This window comes from Mustela nigripes, chromosome X (genome assembly GCF_022355385.1).
Source record: "Mustela nigripes isolate SB6536 chromosome X, MUSNIG.SB6536, whole genome shotgun sequence".
In the NCBI taxonomy this organism is placed as follows: domain Eukaryota; kingdom Metazoa; phylum Chordata; class Mammalia; order Carnivora; family Mustelidae; genus Mustela; species Mustela nigripes.
This window is the reverse complement of record NC_081575.1, coordinates 122,787,418-122,809,923: the sequence shown is the minus strand read 5'-3', so window position 1 is coordinate 122,809,923 and position 22,506 is coordinate 122,787,418. Positions and strand designations below refer to the sequence as shown.

General features: G+C 44.1%; 1 protein-coding gene across 5 annotated transcripts in view; it reads left to right on the top strand.

Moving 5' to 3' along the window:
- GYG2 (glycogenin 2) overlaps positions 1-22,506 on the top strand; it is a 36,844-nt gene that overhangs the window by 4,587 nt on the left and 9,751 nt on the right. For all 5 annotated transcript variants that reach the window (XM_059385326.1, XM_059385327.1, XM_059385329.1 and 2 more), the window contains exons 3-8: positions 1,722-1,863; positions 9,852-10,026; positions 11,277-11,439; positions 12,325-12,451; positions 13,704-13,926; positions 15,165-15,296. In XM_059385326.1, the coding sequence (XP_059241309.1) occupies positions 1,722-1,863; positions 9,852-10,026; positions 11,277-11,439; positions 12,325-12,451; positions 13,704-13,926; positions 15,165-15,296 (962 nt within the window). The remainder of the gene's footprint in view (positions 1-1,721; positions 1,864-9,851; positions 10,027-11,276; positions 11,440-12,324; positions 12,452-13,703; positions 13,927-15,164; positions 15,297-22,506) is intronic.

Sequence of the window (22,506 nt, the reverse complement as noted above, 5' to 3'; positions counted from 1 at the left end):
AGATAGACATATGGATGGATGGATGGATAGATGGATGATGGATGGATAGATGGAAAGATGGATGGATGGATGGATGGTTGGATGGATGGGTGGTTGGATGGATGGTTGGATGGACGAATGGTTGGATGGACAGATGGTTGGATGATAGATACATAGACAGACATAGGAATGGATGGATAGATGGATGGATACTTGGATAGATAGACATGATGGATGGATGGATGGTTGGATGGATGGATGGATGGATGGATAGATGGATAGATATATGGATGATGGATAGATAGACACAGGGATGGATGGATAGATGGGAAGATGGATGGATGGATGGATGGATGATAGATACATAGAAGGACACAGGGATGGATGGATGGATGGATGGATGGATGGATACGTGGATGGATAGATAGACATGATGGATGGATAGATGGATGATAAATTGTAGATAGATGAATGGATGGATGGACTGATGGATGGATGAATGGTAAATAGGCAGACATAAGAATGGATAGATGGATGGATAAATGGTTGGATAGATAATAGATATGATGGGTGGATAGATGGGTAGACAGGCAGATACATATATACATACATACTCTGGGGAGCTGCAAAGTTGAGTTTGGAACTTTACTCTCTGAGAATAACCCACAACTCACGGTGGAGAGGCCAGGAGTTCACAGACCCTTCTTAATTTGGGAAAGCAGCAGCAGCAGGAGCAGCAAGAACAGGGAGACAGGAGCCTGTTGTAACAGGCACATTTTGGGATTTACCCCCGTGGAATGTAGAAGGTCAAGGAGGTGGCCCCCCCATTCTGGAAAGGGGGCCTCAGAAGTTTGCATTTGTCACGTTATATTTAGTGAGAACGCCAGTCCTCTGGGCCCCGCTTGGGGAGCTGCTGGCCCGGGGAGGGGAGTACTCTCTGCTCTTTGAGAAGTGAGGTCTGTGTGTTCTCACCCCGCGGTGCGTGCTGCGAATTTTAATTTCTGCACACAGCACGGGAGCCTGCACCGGATTTCTTTAAACTGCTGTCTCTCTCCCGGCAACACGCTCCCGGAGGAGCAGGAATTAAGCCGGTTGGAAGTCCCCATGAAAGCTACCACCACCGCAAGGATGCGCTTAGACTGGAAATTGCGGTCAATTGGATCCTCTGTTTGCATTTTGTCCCCTCTGAGTGAGACCCTGTGAAACTGGGCATCGTTTTGTGTTGCTGTTTCGTTTTGTTCTGAGTTGGGCAGGCGTCTGGATCCTACTTCAGATACTTGGGCAGTTGCTTACAGGTTTTGATTTGTTTGTGTCTCAGATGCAGGTGTTTGGGGTGAGGTTTTTTTTTTTTTTTTTTTTTTTACACTCGAATGCAGAGAAAAATAAGGCATCACTCGCAGGCTCCTTACGCCGTCGGTGTGTTTCTGTGTGTGTTTGTGTGTTTTCAAAGTGAAAGATGTGGGGGGTGCCTGGGTGGCTCAGAGTCTTGATCTCAGAGTCATGAGTTCAAGCCCTATGTTGGGCAGAGAGATTACTAAAAATGGAAGGAAGAAAGGAAGGGAAGAAGGGAGGGAGAGGGACAGGGGGGTAGGGAGGGGGCAGGAAGGACATCAGTAAAGTGTTCCCAGAAACACTGGTAAACTATAGAGCAGTTACTTGATTCAGCTGGTGAAGCTTCAGAACCTGCCACCTCCCGATTTCCACCAGGCTCGTGACTGTGGTGTCTTTGTCCACATCCGCAGTGTCTGACCAGGCGTTCGTGACTCTGGCCACCAATGACGTCTACTCCCAGGGCGCGCTGGTCCTGGGACAGTCCCTGAGGAACCAGCGTGCGACCAGGAAACTGGTGGTGCTCATCACCCCACAGGTGTCCAGTCTGCTCAGGTAAGTCGGGGAGATGCTCCGGTGCCTGACTGGTTCCTGTGGCTCTCGGAGGTCCCCAGAAGCGTCGGTGGGTCTGGAATTCCCGCTGACTCAGTGGGCATTTGATGCTAAGTCCACTCAGTTCATCACCAAAGGAAGCAAGTGTTGTAGAGGAGGTGAGAGTTTTAAGGTTGAAAGTTGGAGCAGGTCACGTGGGGTTCTGCAGAATCTTGCATGTGCAGAATGGGTTTCTGTGTCCTTGTGCATCTCCGTCCCCGTGTGCAGTGTTCCCTGGGAAGATGAGTGGACGTTCCTGCACGGGGCTGTGCCATGTGCAAAGCTGTTCTGTGGTGGTGAGCACATGCCCTGAGTTTCTCACAATGGCTGAATGCCATGTCTTGAGATGGCCATGCAGGGCTTGAGATGGGAGGTCACGGATGAGTCCACGGTTAGGTTGACAGGGTGGATGCCTATAGGTCCTTGAGCGCGTGCTTGCAAGTGTGGACACCTGATCCTGTTGGCACCCTAGTTCTGTAGAGTGGGTTGTGCATTCCAGCCCGAGTGTGGGTTTGTTCCCATCTGTAGACACATGGATGGTGGTGTCCCCACAGTATCCTAAGTGGCACTAGTTCACTAGGGAGACCATTTGTTCCTTCTGGATGCTCCTAGGTGACGGACATCATCTGGATGAAGCATGTGCATGGAGACTTCTTTTGAAGGGAGCTGCTGTAGGAACAGAGTTTCATGAATTTGGGGCATGGTCCGGATGCCTGCAATATGGAAGAACTTGCTCTTGGCCAAGGGCAAACGTAAAGAATGATGAAAGTGTTTAGTGATAGACGCGTGGGCATGAGGTTCTTCCAGTTTGTCTTGGCTGTGGGCGGTGTGCACAGGGCCGCGGTTTTCATGGGTGGGGTGAGTCTTGAAGGCAGGAGAGGAAGGTTAGAGGACACCTTCGTGAAGTTGGGTTGGCAGATGAGTCAGGCTCTGCATGAGCAGCATTTGAGGGCATGGGGAGGCCCAGAGTTTGCAGAAGCCTGGAAAAGTGTGCATGGGCTCATCTCTGGTATGAGCTCATCGCTGGCATGGCCCGCTCTGGGAAGGGGTTGTCCCACTTAGCAGGGGACACCAGGAAAGGGAGCTGGGGCCGGTGCTGGAATTCAGTCTGGTTGTAGTAGTCACAGAGGATTCATTCCTCAGTGCAAGGACATGGGCCGTGGAGGGGTTTCCTGCTCTGTCCCTCCCTACATCATTAAATAAGTGATGTCAGGTTTGCTTGTCCAGCACTCAGGGCTGAGATCTGAAAGGCCAGTTCTGATTTGGATTAGGTAGTCTGAAGCAATGAGAGCCCACCCGCTCCTTGACGAAGCATCAGCCCACTTTTTGTCAAGGTGAAGGCGGAGAAGAATTTAAATCAAGGCCGAGCAGACAAAATGTTTCTCCAGGTGAAGGCGGGGACATCATACTCCAGTTAACAGCAAATAAAAATTGCTAAAAATCTAGACTTTTTAGAGACCCCATTCCATGCCACCTTCCCTGCAGACTGTGAGAGTCATTGATGTGGAAAATGTCAGAGGCTTCCCACTATTTGAGCAGAAGTGTGTAGAGTAGGAAGCTTTAAAACAGAGGGGAGTCTGCTCCCAAGCTGAGAGCAAATGAAACTGGCTTGGAAACAAGGACCTATATGAAAAAAATTCCCCATGGTGAAGAAACACCAGAAAAAAAAATGGGTATCACCAGAGGGGAGCAAAGCAAATAAAGACCGTAAATGTAGATGTGTGTGTACTGACGACTTTCTAAGGTTGCGGTGATAAGGATTTCTGGATACATCCAATAAGCCATCTGGGCAAGTTTATCTGTTATTAGCAGTTGATCAGAAGTGATTCTCAAGCATGTAGGTGTTTACGGATTTTGCTACTAAAAGAAAAAAAAAATTGTCGTCTGCTGGGTGAACATTGTATCCAAAACCACAACTTAATGAGAAAGATCTTTCTGAAAGGACAGGAGGCGAGTAAGAAAACCTGGTATTGAGGGTAAATAATCATCCTAAATATATTTACTAAACTATGCACATTTAACAAGGACCCATGTTATCTGATGTATGTATTTTCGATCAAGTTTTTTTTATATTTCTTTTAAATTTATTTATTTGACAGAGATCACAAGTAGGCAGAGAGGCAGGCAGAGAGAGCGGAGGAAGCAGGCTCCCTGCTGAACAGAGACCTCAATGCGGGCCTCAATCCCAGGACCCTGAGATCATGACCTGAGCCGAAGGCAGAGGCTTAACCCACTGAGTCACCCAGGCACCCCTTAAGTTTTGATTTAAATTCCAGTTAGTTAACTTACAGTCCAATATTGGTTTCAAGCGCACAATATAGTGATTCAGGATTTCGAAACATCACCCGGTGTTCATCATGACAAGTGACCCACCCCCACCTTATCCCCATCACTTCCTTAACCCATCCCCCACCCATGGCCTCTATCTGGTATAGTTCTCCAATAAACGATGGACAGAGTTATCAGGTCACACGTAGAAGAAAGGAAAAGCAGAAACAGTCATACAGTTTTCTAAGCGTAACAACCCAGACAAGGAACCCTACATAATAAAGAGTAGAATTCACATTTCGGATACACTGCTCAAGATCCTTGGTGCGCCGACAATCATCAAATAAAGCATATTTAAAAATGCTATTTGATAACAAGCAAACACAAAGAACGGAAGAGGGAGAGTATTTTTATAGTTTTCCTAGTGTTTAACTCACAAATGAGGCAGACACGTGAGTAAATTGATCTAATGAATAATGCATGAGGTATCTCTTAAATATTATGCATTATGTAAGTGGTAATCTTTGTTCTCACCAGCATGGACCACTTAGAAAAATTGATTTTCTACTCTCAGTACGAGGAGGCATTTAATGTGTCACTTGGAGGAGGGATTGAATGTTATAGTCTTTGACTTTACTGTAATAAAACTAGACATTAATGGCAAGCTGAATTTAAAACCAGCATTACCGTTGGACATTTTAAATCAGAAATTGCTAACACTTCATAAGTGAACAAATCAAACCTTGAATTCTATGGTGCTTTAAAAAAAAAAAAAATTCGCAATATGAATGCTACCTCTAGAAACCAAAGGGGAAAACTAGAAGCATTCCAGAGAGAAACTTTAAAATCAGTGAAGAAATAAATTATCGAGGTCAAAAAAATCTTACACTAAAACAAACAAAAAATACAGAAGGCAAACAATACAAAAATTAAAATCAGTAAAGAAATTATCCAGTCGGAAAAAAAAATTAAATTAAACAAAAAATACGTAAGTCAAGAGAGAAGAGATTCATAAAAACTGAAAACGGGGAACAGGAAACAAGTCCAAATGTTGGATTATCTAAGAGTAAATTAAGATGACAGAAAACACAAGTATCCAGAATTAAAGTGGAAAAGTAGTAATTTGCAAGCAACTTCAATTTTAAAAGCAAATAGGACACAGAGCACTTTGCTGGTGAGATTGATGAAATACTCGATTCTTGTAGGGAAACTCAGATGACCCTGCATTGATACTAGAAGGCATAGAAAAGACTGCTCACCAGTACCCCAGGGTAGAAAGCAGAGAATGCTATCAAAGGCTTATCTAGTAGAAGGTTCTGAGCCGGGGCAAGTTATAAAGAACGTTCTGTTAGGTTGGGTCCAATGAATGGATTTCCATGAGATAGGAGCTATCTCAGAGCCAAGGGGGGGGGGGGAGAATGTGTTCATTTATTTTAAGAAACCATCCTAATCTTGATACCCAAACTTGATTTACAGGTTTGGTTGTGTTTTACATGTAGATGAGAAAAGCCTTGACATACATAAGAGTAGGACGACCATGCGAAGTATATCATAGAAAAATAAATGGTGCCCTAAGGAAGACAGTTCATGACCTCTGTATAATTCAGCACATCCATGTGTACCAAGATGAATTCAGGTAGATGATGAGCGTAAAGGTAAAAATTTTTTAAGGATAGAAAAATCTTAGAAGTCAGTAAATCAGGGTGAATCAGCCTGGGCAGTATTGACATGTGGGTTTGGATGGCTCTCTGAGTTGGGACATCCTGGGCACTGGAGGGTATGGAGCAGTGTCCCTGGTCTCCACCCATTTTATATTGGTAGGATCACCATCCACAACCAGTGTCTCCAGACCTTGCCATAAATGGGTCATTCATCTCAATGATGGATTCATTCATCTGAATGTGGGGAAACTGTCTTAAATGAAAGCAGAAGAGGCCACCAGGACCTCTATAGGTCAGAAATACTATGTGTAAAAGTAAAAGATCAAACAAATCAACTAAGGGACACATTTACAAAATCTATCATGGGGAGGAGGCTTGTTGGTTTATGTAATAGCCAAAGAAGTCTTAAAACCGAGTGTCACAAATGGACGATGGATCTCACAATGGTGGAGGGTATGAACCTCTATGGGGGATATGTATGACCAGCTAGGTTGTCAGCTGTCTTTGTAAATGTTGGTGTTTTGGAGGACAGACCTTTGTCTTTGACATCGAATGACTTCATTAGACTAGAGGCAAATTGGCTAAAACCCATTCTCTCCAAAGTGTTTCAACTTAATCAATCTGTACAGTATATTTCCTCTTGCCAAAGATGAGCTCTTTGGTCCCTAGAGAGAAACGCATCCCTTTGTCCAGATGCCTGACCTTCAGAATCAGACCGGAGGCTCCAGCAGACGCAGAGCAGGGGATGCTGTCCTGAGAGACCAAGATGGGAAACACGGGGTCTTTCTTGGTTGCCTGCTGGCCCGTCAGTCCCCCTGGTGATTGGAGGAAGTCATACTTTTTTCATAGAACGGTCCTGATAAAACCAAAAGGACTCCAGAAGAACACACGACTTTCCTCCATTCCTGTCTCCTCAGGGTCCATAAAAGCTCTCCACACCGACTTTCTTCAGTCTCCTGGTCCACTCAAGATGAACTGTAAAATATTCAGAAACACCCAGGAATCTTGGGAAGGTTCAGGATTACAGAACGAGTTAGCATTTATAGGACCCATTACATACTTTGTAATCACTGGGAGAGCTGAGGAACAGTGCCCTGTGGTCCAGTGACAAATAGTGACTGGTGACCGAAAGTGACCAAGGGTGTGGGTATGAGGACCACCACTCTGTTCTTCCAGGCTGTGTGGCCCAAGGGCAGAGTGGGGTAATCTTTCTGCAAAAAGCTTCAAATTATAGTCTTGAGATTTCATTCCCAGCCCAGGCACTTATTTTGAGAAAATGGGCAGAGCTGAACAAAGGGATTTGGGGACATACATCACAGTCTATTTGTAGCAACATGGAGTGATATTTCTTTTGCCTTTCACCCTCCCCGCCCCCGCTCCAGGATCTTTATACAACCCTAAGGATGCCATAAATTCCATAAATAACTGGGTTAAAAGCAAGGGAACCTTGGCGATGAGATAGTGCTTTCTCAGAGATGTAGGTACTTTTAATAGCATTTGATGAAAAAGCATCAAAAAAAATATAAGATACAAGCTGGTACAGGATATAACAGATAGATCCCGGAAGCACCAACATCTGCTTCCTAATGGAAGTTTCAAAAGGAGTGAAAGAGAGAGAACAAATTGTAGGAATCAACTCCTCTCCTATTTCGGCTCTGAGAATGCTGTCCCTTGAGTGTCGAGCAGAATGAGTGGACACACATGTCGATACCCAGAGGTGGTGTTAACAGAGCACCAAGAGCAGAGGAAAGTGCTAAAAGCATTTCAGCGTTGGTCAGGTTGAGAGAGTGGATGTCTCGCATTTTCTGGGCAAAGGAATTTCATGTGTCTGTCTACAGAAGTATAGTTGATGTAGCGTAGTACATTAGTTTCCAGTGTGTGGCACAGTGATTTGATGTTCTGTGCATTATAGAATGCTCACCAAAATAAGTAGGGTCACTGTACAGAATTTTGACGGTATTATTTCTACATCCCCTGGGCTGTACTCTTCACCTCTGTGACTTACTCCCTTTACACTGGGAAGTTTGTACCTCTTAATCCCTCTCACCTGTTTTACACCCCCCCCCACCCTCCCAGGCGGCAAAATAATTTTGCAATGAGTTTTCCATATCTAGCCAAATCTGTGCAATTCAAAAGCAAATTAAATATGTTCCACATACATAAAAGCTTGAAGATTTTACCCCTGGATGTTGTTTGGGAGCAGAATTACTTGAGGATATCCTCAAGCACACTGAATTGTAAATCGAAGGAAGAAAAACTTACAATAAAGACCTAACACTAAGCCAATGATATGAGTCAAACTCAAAGTTAATTCTAACTGTGTTGAGGCACAGTTATGAAAATAATCTGGAATTTGCTCTCCATGCAGAGGTGAATGAGGGGGGCCGAGGGGCAGACGTGAACATAGGCTGATGTTCCTGTCTCATCTGGAATGAGGATAGAGATGCTGTCTTGGCATTCAGTAGAGAATATAAGCTCTAAATAATGTGTGTCGAAATACGAGGGTGGTAACCATTAGAAGACTAGAAAGGATATGTACAACTTCCCAAGCATTCATGGAAAATGCATGGAATGTGGGAAAAAATGTTATCCCTGCAGTGGATGGTGGGAAAGGATTAGAAAGAAGAAGAGACTCTGATACACATTTAAAAAAAAAGGAGGGGACTCCGCTCGAATATATCAATGATCATACTAAAGGTAAACGGGTTTAAAACCCCATTTAAAGGAGAGAGAAGTAGACATAAAATCCAGCCGTATCCTAGACATGTACAGGAGGCAACTTCAATCACAACACAAAGTGTTGAAAATAAAGGATGCCTTTGAGAGTATATGATTCTGTTCCTAACCAGGACTTAGTTAGTATACCTGCCCTTGTGATTTTCCATCTATGACTTTTTCTCCTTCTTTCCTCATGTGTCACGACCTTGACATTTTCAAGGAGTACTAGTCATTTGTTTTACAGAATTTGGGGGGCTTGCATTTGTCCATTATTTTTTCAGTAGTAGACTGAGGTTATGGGATGTTTTTGTGTTCTGTTACTGGCGATTTAAACCTTGATCATAGCATTAAGGTATTATCGGTGGGGTTATGATTTTTGTCTTCATAATGGATGGACACCTTGGAGGAGATACTTTCAACATATGAAAATATGCTGTTTCTTTCAAAACCTTTAGCCATTCATTTTAGCATCCATTGGTGAACCTTGTCAGCAATCATTATTACGGTGGTGTTAGCCTCATGGTGATTTTCTGTTTCCCTCATTTCTAATTCATTTTGTATTTGGAATTTTTCTTTAAAAAATTGCTGCTCCTTCTTTTCCATTTACTTATTAATTCAATTATGTTATTATTATGGACCCATGAATATCCATTTTATATTATGTTTGTTTGTTTTTTGTTTTGTTATTCAAATTCCCGATTGACTCCCTGTATCCTTTTGACATGCCCTCATCTTTTTTTGGCTCCTTCTTAATTTTTCGGCATCACAAGACATTCCAATCTATAATGAAGTAGAATTTAAGTCAAAAAAAAAAAAAAGAGAGAGAGAGAAAGGAAAAAGGAATAGAGGAAAGTTTCATTTTGATAAAAAGTACAGTCTTTCAAAAAACTTGAGTCTTGAACTTGTATGCAACTAACAATGTAGTTTTTAAATACATAAAGTAAAAACTGGTGGAGATTGTAGTGGCCATCTGTCAGTTTCTGCCTGCTCAGCATTCATTCCCATGTCCCATGCCGTTTTCAAAGAGAATTATCTTCCTAAGGGATGACTGGAGTCAGTCTACCTAAGACAGTTGGGTACAGTTGTCAAGATGTTCAAGTGTGCGTAACGTTTAAGTATGAGTGAAAAGTATGCAAACTCCATGGGAAAAATAAAGCCTGAACGTGAAGACTGCGGTGATTTTGATGGGGTTTGGGATCCATGCTTCATGTGTGTGAGTATCAAAGGGATGTCATCTTGAAGGGATAGGATGTCCTGTGTTGAATGCTCCCTTGCTCTCCTAGTACCTAGTGTGTGTCTTTCCAGGGCTATCCTCTCGAAGGTGTTTGATGAGGTAATTGAGGTGAACCTGATCGACAGTGCAGACTACATCCACCTGGCCTTTCTGAAGAGGCCTGAGCTTGGGGTCACCCTCACCAAGCTTCACTGTTGGACCCTCACCCATTATAGCAAGTGTGTCTTCCTGGATGCAGATACTCTGGTGAGTACATGGGTATGATGAGGACGAGATGCTCCACTTGATAAGAAACCCCTCAGAGATAATGCCTTTTCCTTTTTAAGGAGGCTGTTAGTGTTTACGTGTGGATTCCCAGCAAATAACATGCACTGGTGTCACCAGCCTTGACATTCAGTGCATCAAAATCAGCTATAACGCAATGCTAGCCCGGCTCTGACCCTGCCCAGGACACCAACGGATTTGAAGGCATGCTCCTTCCCTAGGAGGGCTTTATAATCCCATGGTCTTATCTACACAAAATAGAACAATTAGAAAAAATATTTGGCTTTGATTGCATCTTGACTTACATAGTTTGGATTGGACTGGGACACCGGGCTTCTGAGGCTGAGGTATCCTCCTCTAGTCGGTTGGGGTAGTGGCCTGCAGTGTAGGAGCTTGGGATGGCTGCTTTCCAAAACAGCCATTGGAACGTTGAAATGTAACATGGAGTCAGGGTGTTGGCATGCATTCTGGTTGGGTTTGGTTGTGCCAAAGGAGCTCTGTAGGAAGATGGACAGGTGCAGAGGAAAATATGACCAGTAACACAATTGGAGTCATGTTTCCTTTTTTCCAAACAGCACAGTTTGGAAAGTCAGTGGGTGCTGGAGGGGTCTGTAATCAGTAGGCAAGTTCTAGAAGGCAGCCGATGTATTACATTGACTTGCGAACCTCTCCCTTCATGTGTTTTCCGAGCTTCGTTGGTTACATTTGGTAGACTAAAGAGCATACGCAGTCAGGCGAGTTCCGTGGAGAATTTTAAGAACCTTGAGAAAATAATTTACTTTCAGAAGTTGTGTTCCATCAATCACTTGAAATAAGCCAGAGAGCCGTCTTACACACCCTTCTCTTTCGAATGTAAGCGGAAAAGGAGAGTCAGTCCAAAAACTGGGGCACCTGGGTAGCTCAGTCTGTTAAGCATCTGCTTTTGGCTCACGTCGTGATCTCAGGGTCCTGGGATCAAGGCCCACATTGGGATCCTTGCTCAGCGGGGAGCCTGCTTCTCCCTCTCCCACTCCTCTCTGTCAAATAAATACATAAAATTGAAAAACAGAAAGAAAGAAAGAGAGAAAGAGAGAAAGAGAGAAAGAAAGAAAGAAAGAAAGAAAGAAAGAAAAGTGGGCACAGGTTTCCAATCACTAGACGTTGACCATCCTCAAGTTTCTGCTGCATTTGTTACCTGCATCCTGGAGGTAAGAGAAGGGTGCTACAGGTTCCTCCATGCTCTGCTTTGCCAGGTGCTAGCCAATATCGATGAGCTGTTTGATAGGACAGAGTTCTCTGCAGCCCCCGATCCCGGATGGCCGGACTGCTTCAACAGTGGTGTTTTTGTCTTCCAACCGTCTCTGGAGACGCATGGCCTCTTGCTGCAACATGCCACAGACCACGGCAGCTTTGATGGTGAGTGATGGGAAGCTGGAAATGGGTGGAAGAGGATGGGGCTGTTTCTGGTCCCATACCCCTTTCCTACCCTCACTTCCCCCAGATACAACAGCATAAGTCAGTCAAGGGTATGGTTGAAAAATGTGGCCAGACAGGGTAACAGGAATAAGTGAAGTTAGTGAGCAAATACACAGCAGAGAAAAACCACAGAAGAAAATATCTTCAGTGAGTAGGAAGCACGGTTCCCCAATCCTGATCAAACAGAAAAGGGTAGGCAAACCTCTCTCTGAAGACCAGATAATAGATTTTTTTTTTCCCCAGCATCATGGATCCTCTGAAATCTGCTGCAAATATTTAACCGTGCAGGTGTAGAGTGAAAGTGGCCATTGACAATACGTACATGAGCATGGCTGTGTTCCAATAAAACTTTATTTACAAAAGTGGATGCAAGGCTCAGTTGGGCAGAGCCCTGGTAGAGAATAAAGGTAACAACTCTGGGAAGCAAAGATAGATGGGGACAATGCTAGGATTGTCGTCCCGTAGAAGAAAATAGAGGACTGATGAAGAATTATCTGTGGGCAAGGACCAGGATTTGCCCATACAGCACTGTGGCCCCTGGATAGAATTCATTGCGAGAGTTGAGAATTCGAGGGACACTACGAGGGTTCATTATCCATGGCTTGGGTTATGGGTGGAAAGTTTTGGAGAGAATATGCATGTTAAAATGAATGGTTTGGGTGATCCATCCTTTTTGAGAAAAACGGTCATATTGTAGCAGACAGAGAGAAGAAATAAAATGGGACCCCACGTGCAGGTGGGTTAAGCCCTTCAAACACATCTTGAATTCTTTGAAGCGCTCTACCATCCGTGATGGGCCTCCTTGGGTGTGTGTTCGCCATTTAGGGGCAGATCAAGGCTTACTGAACAGCTTCTTCAGTAGCTGGTCAACGGCAGACATCAACAAGCACTTGCCGTTCATCTATAACTTGAGCAGTAACACGGCGTACACCTACAGCCCTGCTTTCAAACGGTAAGTTCTCCACTTTCTATAACCGTCCAGGCCTGCTGCCTTCAAGCAGCCCTGTCTCTAGACTCTTTACAAGTGTTTGGAATTGGGGTTGGAAAATACTAGATCATCCCTCTGCTTGCTTATTGCTTTAAATTGTAGGTAGTCAAGACCATAAGTCTGAATGGGAGTGGTTCCCAAAGGGTGGTCTCAGGAACCTCCATGGTTCTTTCGAATCTCTGCCATCAAAATGACTTAAAAAATAAGTCTTCTAAGATGTTATGTTTTCTTCCCTCTTTTTTAAAATAAGCGTACAGCAGGATTTTACAGAAACTCCATGATATGACTAAACAAGGCGCTAAAAAAAAATAAAATGAAACAATGCACTGAATGGAGACCCAGAGAGGAGAAAGCAGCTGTCTCCTCTCAAGATGGTCAAACTCATTCTTTTGACAACTGTATTTTAAAAATACAGTTATTTATCATGAAAAAGTGTCACAAGAACATCTGCATCTCATGGGTCGATTGATTTCTAATGAATTGATTAAATCGGTTTTCAGATTTCTCAGTTTTGTTGTCCATTGTGGTAAATACAGACAGGTAGGATGCATATGGACAAAGTGAAAGTCTTGGTCCTCTGTGTGTTTTAAGACCATCAAGGTGTCCCAGGACCAAAATGTTTGAGATTCGCTGCTGTAAGAATGATGTTGTTGTAAACAAAAGTGAAAAATCTGAGCACAATATAGGAAAAGATAATTGGAGAGCACTTATACATACAGAACATGGATATTTGGTGTGAATGTAGTGTTAAAATTTCATGGGAAGATGATTATACGGAAAAATATTTAGGAAGGTTGAGAGGAGAAAATTCAGAATCTTGTAAGAGAAGTCAGTTTTCTTGTTTGCAGCTTGGGTCATCTACTATAAAAGTGATTTTTTTTGGGGGGGGGGTCCCTATTGTTTTAAGGAGATGAGGTTTTGGGCTATCTACCATATTGTCCATCTTTATAAGACTCTTGGTTTATTCTTCTAGTGTGAGGGAATTCCCCACTGGGTGATGATTATGTGTCTCTGTAGGTAGAAAACGAAATACTTGCAGTGTTGATTGTTTAAAAAAAAATTATCTCTAAGCAAAAAAGTGCAGGTCTACATAGTAGGGTTGAGAAAAGCATTCATGGGCTGCTGTCTTTGACATGCTTTGGGGTTTGGGGGCAATTTCCGTGTGTGTAGAATCACTTCCAAGTGGAAAGTAGAATGTTTTGTGTTTCTTCCTTAGATTTGGTTCAAGCGTGAAGGTAGTCCACTTTTTGGGGCCCACAAAGCCATGGAACTACAAGTATAACCCCCAGACGGGGTCGGTGTTGGAGGAGGGCTCCGGGTTGGCCAACCAGCACCAGACGTCCTTCCTTAACCTCTGGTGGAAAATCTACCAGCACAGCATCCTGCCTCTTTACGGAAGCTTCCGGGTTGAGGAAGAACATGCATCTCCAGGACACTCCGTAAGTGGGTGACACCCTCTAAAAGCCGCGGTTGAGAAAGGGCATACACTCTGCATGATCAAATCGATACCTGGTGTACTTTCTTGAAGTGCTCCCTCCTGTTTCTACGTGCTGTATTTCATAAAGGATGACAAATACCCTGGTTTGTTGTTTTTCTGGCTCAAAATCATGAATGTTTAATGAGCCAAAATGTGGCTGTGATTGAGAGGGTTGGTGCATAAATAGATTATTTCAGTTAGCCGCCTTCATCAGGGAAAGAGCCACTTGTAGCTAAGTGCCTGCGGATGATTGATTACTATGTTGTTCGAGGAGACACTTGCCAATGTTCATCATCAATTCAAGTAGCTGTTGGAGGGCATTGCTGAAGAGGATTTTGGAAACTCTTGATTGATACCAATTTGATTTTTTAAGAAATGAAATGGTAACCCTTCCTGCCCTACATAGGCGTGTTTGTGTAGCTAGTATACTGTGGATAAACCTGTCGTGCAAAAGACCTCTTGAAGTTTGTTTCTAGGAAACTTTATTACCTAATCATTGCTATGATCAGGATGTGTATTAGTACCACACAGTTAACCACCCGCCATCGCACTGATGGGAAAAGGAAGAGAATCCATACTTCAGTCCTGTTTTTGTTGGGTGGAACTAGGTGCTGCTTCTCTTTGGAAGGACTCTGTTTCTTCCAACGTTTCATGCAAGGGAATAGGAGTTTATCTGTGTTTGTGTTGCCTCTTATTTTCTGCTGGGTGGTTTGCTCGACATGAGGTTGTATGGACAGGAAATTAAGACGTGGAGTCAGGCAGTTCTGGGAAATATGGCCAGTTGAGAACAGTTCTAGGAGCTGTGTGCTGTGTGGTTGTTCTCGCCAGGACAGTGGCAGCTTCCTGAAGGAGCACCTGTCACCTGTTTTATCACAGCCCACCTTGTGAGTTGTCACATGGCTGGGAACCCCATGGGCTTGGGGGATCTCTGTGTCCACCCAGGGGTGTGCGAGCGCTTGCTTTTGCTTCCAGAGAATTAGGCTCTGTGCATGGCCCGCTCAGAACATGGATAGGTTGTTTATATGCCCAGCTTCCTAAGTCTGTGTCCATTCCTTGGGCAAGCTTATGTTTACTGACTGCAGATGATTAGGTAGGAGAGCACTGGCCACAAAGAGGATGGGACAGGTCTTAGGGTCCCCAGGGCAGCCAAAGAGTTAAAGATGTAAGGAGAACTTACCAAGTGCATCCCTCTTTGTCTAGGCTGGCATCAGGGAGCTGTGTACAAAACCAGCAGCAGGGTCCAGCCAGCCTTGGCCTGCTGAGGGTCCTTCAGAACAGACTGTGGTCACGGATGACACCCCACCCTCACCCAAGGGATGCCATTCAGAAGACGTAAGTAAACCCAACCTCCACACAGGTGTGCCTGGAGAATCAGAGAATCAGATGCTGGCTCCCCAAGGAGACAGAGCTGAGAGCCTGCTCCTGGGGCTCCCAGGGAGGGAGGGAACATGGCCCCATCTGCAGACTGCTCTAGATTTGAGGGGCTCCTGTGTTCGTGTAGATTATTGCACCGTGACCCGGGGGGTACATTGAATAATGCTCCCCCATGGACATGTGCGCGTCCTAATCTTGGGAACTTAAACATGCTACTTATCAGGAAGAGGGTCTTGGCAGGTGTGGTCCGGTTGAGGACCTCCAGAGAATGATTCTGGGTTTTCCAGGTGGGCCCTGTATCACCATGAGGGTCCTCATACAGGGAGGCAGAGGGAGATTCACAGATAGAACATGTTATAGAAGAAGCAGAGGCCATAGAGAAATGAGAAGACACTTTTCTGCTGGCATTAGGGGAACACAGCCTGCAGGGCTGCAGGGGCCTTGAGGAATGGGAAAAAGCCAGGAGATGGGCAGTCTGCAGGAGCCACCAGAAGGATCTCACTTTGGCCCACACGTTGACATCAGCCCTGTGACACCCATGTTAGACTTCTGAGCTCCAGAACTGCAAGGTGGTCAGTCTGCATTGCTTTATGCCTCCCAAATAGGCAACAAATGTGGACATTTTGTTACAGGAGCCACAGGAAGCTAATACGCACCCTGGCGATAGGTGTTGGGTCTCATCCCGATATTGTGGGGTCCCCAAGTTTTCAGGTTCGAAAGGCACTGCTTGTATCTCCCTTGAACCCAGCTGCCAGGCCACATGGTTCTACATCTGGAGAGCTTTTACCAAACCACCAGTGCAAATATGACTTGGAGATTAATGTTGACCTATGTGCTCATTTCTACTGTGGCTGGGTTTGCTGAATGCCTGTCCTCGGATGGATCTGGGGCATGATGTCAAGGGACATCATATTTTTCTATGCGCTTCACGTAGGTTTGGGAAAACTGTGTCTCATTGATTTGGAATAATCACTATATAAATTTTAGCAAATGTGTCTGTAGATGTCACTCTATTCTTGATTATAAAATGGAACAAATTGCATTGTCAAGTTGTTGATAGCCTTTGAGTTTGGATTTTACATCAACCCAGACAAATTGAGAAGACCCTCAGCTTTGTACAGTAAAGAGAGAAATAGGAGAAAAGGAGTGTTTTCTGGTTTCTCATTCCTCCTGATGGTACAGGAAGCCCCCTCACAGTCCAGATGTGGCCCCAGGATGTGTCACATGTGAGTTCAAGACAAGGCGTCTGCTTGTTGTAGGAATGTGAAGAATCGATCTGTTAAGCTCTTATAGTATGTGTACAACTCCTTGTTCTGTAATGGGATCAATAAGAAAATTCAGCATTCCCACGAAATGTTTAGTGGACATGTGGACTCAATTAAGTATTGCTCAGAAAACCCTTTTGCACCTTGATGGTTGATTTTATCCATCAGCTTCACTGGGCTAAGGGACGCCTAGATGGATAGTAGCATGTCATTTCTGGGGGTTTCCTTGAGGGTGTTTCTGGAAGACATGAGCTATTGAATGCGTACGTGGAATAAAGAAGACCACCCCACACCAACTCTCAAGGTGGTTGGACCTCATCCCAACCCACGGAGGGCTTGAATCGAACAAAAAGCAGAGGAAGGGCAGACTTGCTATGTGGCAGCTGGGATTTGCATGTTCTCCTGCCCTCAAGCATTAGTGCTCCCGATTTTTGGGTCTTTGGACCCAACGGAGTATCACCACTGGCTTTCCTCAGCTTCCATCTTACAGAAGGCAGATTGGGACCCTGCCAGCCTCCATCACTGTATGAGCCAGTCTCTCAGAATACCTCCCTGTAAATCTGTAAGTCTTATCACTTCTGTTTCTCTAGAGACCACTGACTCATTCATCAACCCTCTTTCTAATTCCCAATGATCCCGTTTTCATCAAGTTCTATCATTTGGTCTTATGTATTAGCTGTTTTCTAACTTTGTCTAGAAGCTTTGTCTGAATAAGAATCACTTGAAACAATGATCTCTACGTGATTGATAAAACCTGTTCTTGATCACATGGACGCCACCCCAATTCCTAAGGACCGCCACCCTGTTTCAGAAGCAAGAGTGGGTTCTGGATCTTTTGGCCGCTTGTGGGACCCCGTGGGTTGTCACCAGTCCTGAAAATCAAGGAAGCCCAGTGTAGACAGAGATTTTGCAGAAACTCTAGGAGACTTGAATCCCATGGCCCATGCTGTACCCATCTCAGAAGAACCAGAAACATACTCACAGTGCGAACAGACCTTTGGTTCCACTAAAACCGTCTTCTCCACATTTGGTTCTTTAAGTTTGATTTCCTTGATTGCTGTGGCTTTTCTTGGTGTTTGCTTCATACCTTAATTCTGGCTTCATAATTGTTGGTGAACCTTTGACGTCCACAACAGATGTCCTTGTGTCTGTGTGTTTACAAGCAGCATTTCGACCCAAGCCGGCTGATCCAGGCCAAGGAGAGATTTTCCTGCAAAAGGGAACAGGGCTTCAGGGCAAAGTCAACAGAAAGAATCTCCATCTCAGCACGGGGTTCCCTCAATGCTTGCTGAGCTGGACCGTGGCAATCCAAGCACACAAGTCCACCACAGCTGCCCAGACATGGGGTCAGCTGATTCTATCCATAGCAGAAGATTGCAGTGCCCCTTGGACAAGTTTGCTGTGGTCCTGAACCCAACCCCATCCTTACGGAGGGTGATGAGAAAAGATCCTAAGAAGTGAAGAAAAGTGGGTTCAGAACAATCCTCATACAAGAGAACGAATGGCATTGAAAATGAAAACCCTTCTGTGTCTCTGCAGGAAGTGGGGTCTGTAGATGGGACCTGGGGCTGCCATCCTGCTCTGCTCAGGGCAGTCTGAGCCCAAGGCCAGCGGTGGGTACAGGAGAGATGACGCCCTGGGTGGGTTGAGTGTGCTCAGTTCAGGATAATCAACTAGTCTTCACAGGTAACTGTGGAACTCCAGTCTCTCGTCTTGGCAGCCCTAGTGGACTGGCCCTGCTGCAGCTCAGGAGCTCCACTCCCACACCCCAGGCCTTGCAAACATTTCCAGACAGCAGGCCCCTGCAGTGAAGGACCTGTGTCTGCAGATTGCAGCGGAAGCAGCCGGAGGAAGGAGTATAGGATGACCCACCTGGATGCGTAACTTTGATTTGTATTAAAGAGCTCAGAGGAAGAAGCGATCCTCCAAGCATGAAGAGGCAGAAGAGGAAGGCATTCTTGTCTGTTGAAATGTGTAATTATGACCAGAGGGGTGCTGTCTTTGATGATCCAAGGGTAAAAAGGCGGTTGTGGGGGCAGGTACTCAGGTGTCTGAGACTCTGTCAAGTTCACTTCTCCATGTCCTGGACACTCAGAGGGGAAGAGGCTCTGGGCAGAGTACTCTGAGCACCCCTCATGTGAGTCCTATTTCCCAGGGAGGAGGACACAGATCCAGAAAAGAGCTCAGGAATGGGCAGCTGCTGGAGAAAGGGCTGGAGATGGAAACAAAACCACTTGGATATGTAAATACAGACTCAACCCTAAACAGCTGTGGGGGTTACGCTGGCCGTCCACAGCACATTGCACACTTTGCTGGAATAAAAGGAATATACACAGGAAGAGTGTTTCGGGGTATCTGGTTCATCCTTCGATCTCCTATTCCTGCGCCATCTGTTTCCGCCTTTCGTTCCTACCACCTGTGAATGATGCGTTGTGGTGATGGACTCTTGAAGACATCCCAGGGCTTGACTGATGAGAAGCATGTGTCTCTAAAAGCAATAAAGGGCTCACACTTTTAAAAGGAAGGGATGGGGCGCCTGGGTGGCTCAATGAGTTAAGCCTCTGCCTTCAGCTCAGGTCATGATGTCAGGGTCCTGGGATCGAGCCCCGCATCGGGCTCTCTGCTCAGCAAGGAGCCTGCTTCCCTCCCTCCCTTTCTCTGCCTGTCTCTCTGCCTCCTTGTGATCTCTCTCTGTCAAATAAATAAATAAAATCTTTAGAAAAAAATAAATAAGTCAAAGGAAGGGATGCGGCCCTAAATTCAACTCCAGAAACCAATATTACACTATATGTTAACTAACTAGAATTTAAATTAAAACTTCAAACAAAAAAGAAAAAACAAATATAAATAAAAAGGAAGGGATGCTTTCACAGTCTCTGGGGTGAGTACCCCTGGGCAGAGGGCCTTATTTGGTATTAATTATGAAACGTCACTGCCACCTACCGGTCTTATTGATTATTGACTAATTGATTCTGGATCTTTAATTTGGAGACCTGGAACCCAGTCTAAAAAAAAAAAAAAAAGATTATTTTCATAAATGCCTATCAATATACAGAGCTAGGTCCTGAATTGGGGATCCTTATTGAAGACAGCAGCCTTCGAATCATGGCAACAGCGTTGACAAGATAGTCTCGATTTTTAAAATGAAAGCTGAATGTCTAATTTCCTTCCCATATATAAATGAATGTATCAGAGAAAAAAATATTTGCCATTTACTGTCTTCATAGCCAAGTGTTATGTGCTCCAGTCTCGTGAGTGAGGAAATGAAGTTAATGAAAACGCCCTTTAGTTTTTTGAAGTTTGAAAGGAATTTAAAAGTTAATTAAAAGTTTTTGAAGTTTTAAAGGAACTTTAAAACTTTTTTTGTTTTTTGAAGTTCTCGGTTGTTTTTACTGTGGATTCTTAGAACATCTTTGTGTTTTCATAAAACTTTTTGTTGAGGGATGACATACATGAAAAAAAGGGGGTGCCTGTGATACGTGATAAGTATACATCTTGATGCATTTTAGGAGTGAAAAAAAAAATCCTAAATCCTAATCCAGATCCAGAAACTCACCCCCCAAAGACCTCTCATACCCGCCCAGTCACTAGGAAAGGCTATCCTGACCTTGACCCACACCACTCACTTGTGAGGGCTTTTGAGGTCCTTATGAACGGGATCCAACACTATGTACTTTTAGGTCTGGTGTCTTTGACTTGACATCTTTAGGAGATCCATTCATCTTATTGAGGGATTTGACAGTTCATTGATTCCATAGGCTGCATATTATCAAAGTGTAGGAAGGTATAATGTATTGTTTAATTCTAGAGGACACATTGCCATATTGGGTAACACGGATAGCCCTGCTAGGAAGCCCTTATACATGCATCTTGTTGCGCTTGCTAAGCATTTTTGGAGAGGTTCTCCTTAATGGTGGGGTTGTTCGATCAGAGGGCACGCATGTGTATGCTTTTGCATTAATAGATTCAGCCAACGATTTTGCAAATGGTTGCTCCCCTAGTGGAGTCGGGGAGTCCTGATGGCTTGAGGTCTTCAGCTCTCTTCCAAAGTGCCAATGAGCACATGGGGCATCTCCTCATGGTTTTACTTGGCATGTATGAGATGGCGTTGAGTTGACTTAAGCCAATTCTTAGGTAGGTGCTTATCAAGATTTGACTCTTTGGGAAATGCTTGTTCAAATATTTTGAACATTGTCTTTCTGCGGCGTTTCCTTTTTTTTTTTTTTTTTTAAGTTTGTCTTCACAATTTATATATATTTCAGATACAAGCTCTTCTCAGTAGTACAGTATAAATACGTTCTCCTACTCTGTTCCCTTCGGAATCCTCACACGGCATCCTTCAATGAATAGAAGTTCATAGTTTAGCCAGGATTTCATATTTCCTTGATGAGGACTATGTATTGTTTCCTCTTTAGGAAATCTGTCCCTAAACGAAGGTCCTGGAGATAATCACTTTGGTTGTCTCACAGAATTTTTATTGTTTCTCTCTTTTATAGGTAAGTGTATAATCCGTGGGAATGGATGTTAGGGAGTGAATGAGTTCGGGGTCAACATTCACAACTGTTACGTGGGGGTCTGTCATTAACAGATTACCCCATTAACAGCATGGGGTAATCAGCAACACCATTATTCCTCCGACACCCCTGCTTTGTCATGTTTCCTTTTCCATATGTGGATGGATCCATTTCCAGATTTTCGATTCTTTCATTTTTGTTCCCTTTCTTGCACCAGTCACATACTGCCACAATTACCGAGGCTTTAAAGTCTCACTATATCATACAAGCCCTTCAACGTTTTTCTTTTTTCCCTACGTCTTCTACATTTCCTTTAAATTTCTGTACGAATATTAGGATCAGCTTTGCAGTGTCTTGGAAAACAAACAATCTTCTGGAATTTCGACTGGGATTGCGTTGAATCTATAGATGGGTTTTAGAAAGACTAATATCACTAAAGTTTTTAAGTTTTACACTCAGTGGACTTCATGTATTTCTACTTTTGGATAATTATTAATTTCTCCCAATATGTTAATTTTTTAAGTAAAGTCCTTTGGTGCATTTTGCTAGACTTATTCCTGGTTTTTGGTGGGCTGTGAGGCTATGATATGATATGTTATGATCTGTCATTGTGAACACTAAGCTTCCATCTGGATTCTTCTGGTGATTCTATACATACCATTAGATCAACTGCAAGTCAGACACTGCCCAGTAATTTCTTAAAATGTTCATCACGCATGTAGTGTGTGATCTGGCCATTCCACGCCTACGTATTTTCTCAAGAGAAGTGAATGCTGATGTTCATATGAAAATAGCAGATTGATTTGCTTTTGGTTTTGTTTTTAAAGATTTTATTTATTTGAGAGAAAGAAAGCACGCACAAGCAGGGTGAGTGGCAGGCAGAGGGAGAAGCAGGCTCCCGCACTGAGGAGGGAGCCTAACCCAGGGCTCGATCGTGGGACCCTGGGATCACAACCTGAGCCGAAGGCAGATGCTCAACTCACTGATCCCCCCAGGTGCCCTACAGATTGATTGATCTGTAATAGCTCAAAATGGGACATAACTCAACTGTCCGTCCAGAGGTCAAAGTATGAACAAAGTGTGGTCCATCCATACACTGGAAAACTACTCAGTAATGAAGATGAAAGAGCTTTTTAAAAAATTTTTTAAATTACTTTTCAGTGTACTAGAATTCATTGTTTATGCAGCACACCCAGTGCTCCATGCAATATGTGCCTTCCATAATAGCCACCACCAGGCTCACCCAACCTCCCACCCCCCCACCCCTTCAAAACCCTCAGATTGTTTTTCAGAGTCCACAGTCTCTCATGGTTCATCTCCCCTTCCAATTTCCCCCAACTCCCTTCTCTCTATCTCCCCATGTCCTCCATGCTATTTGTTATGCTCCAC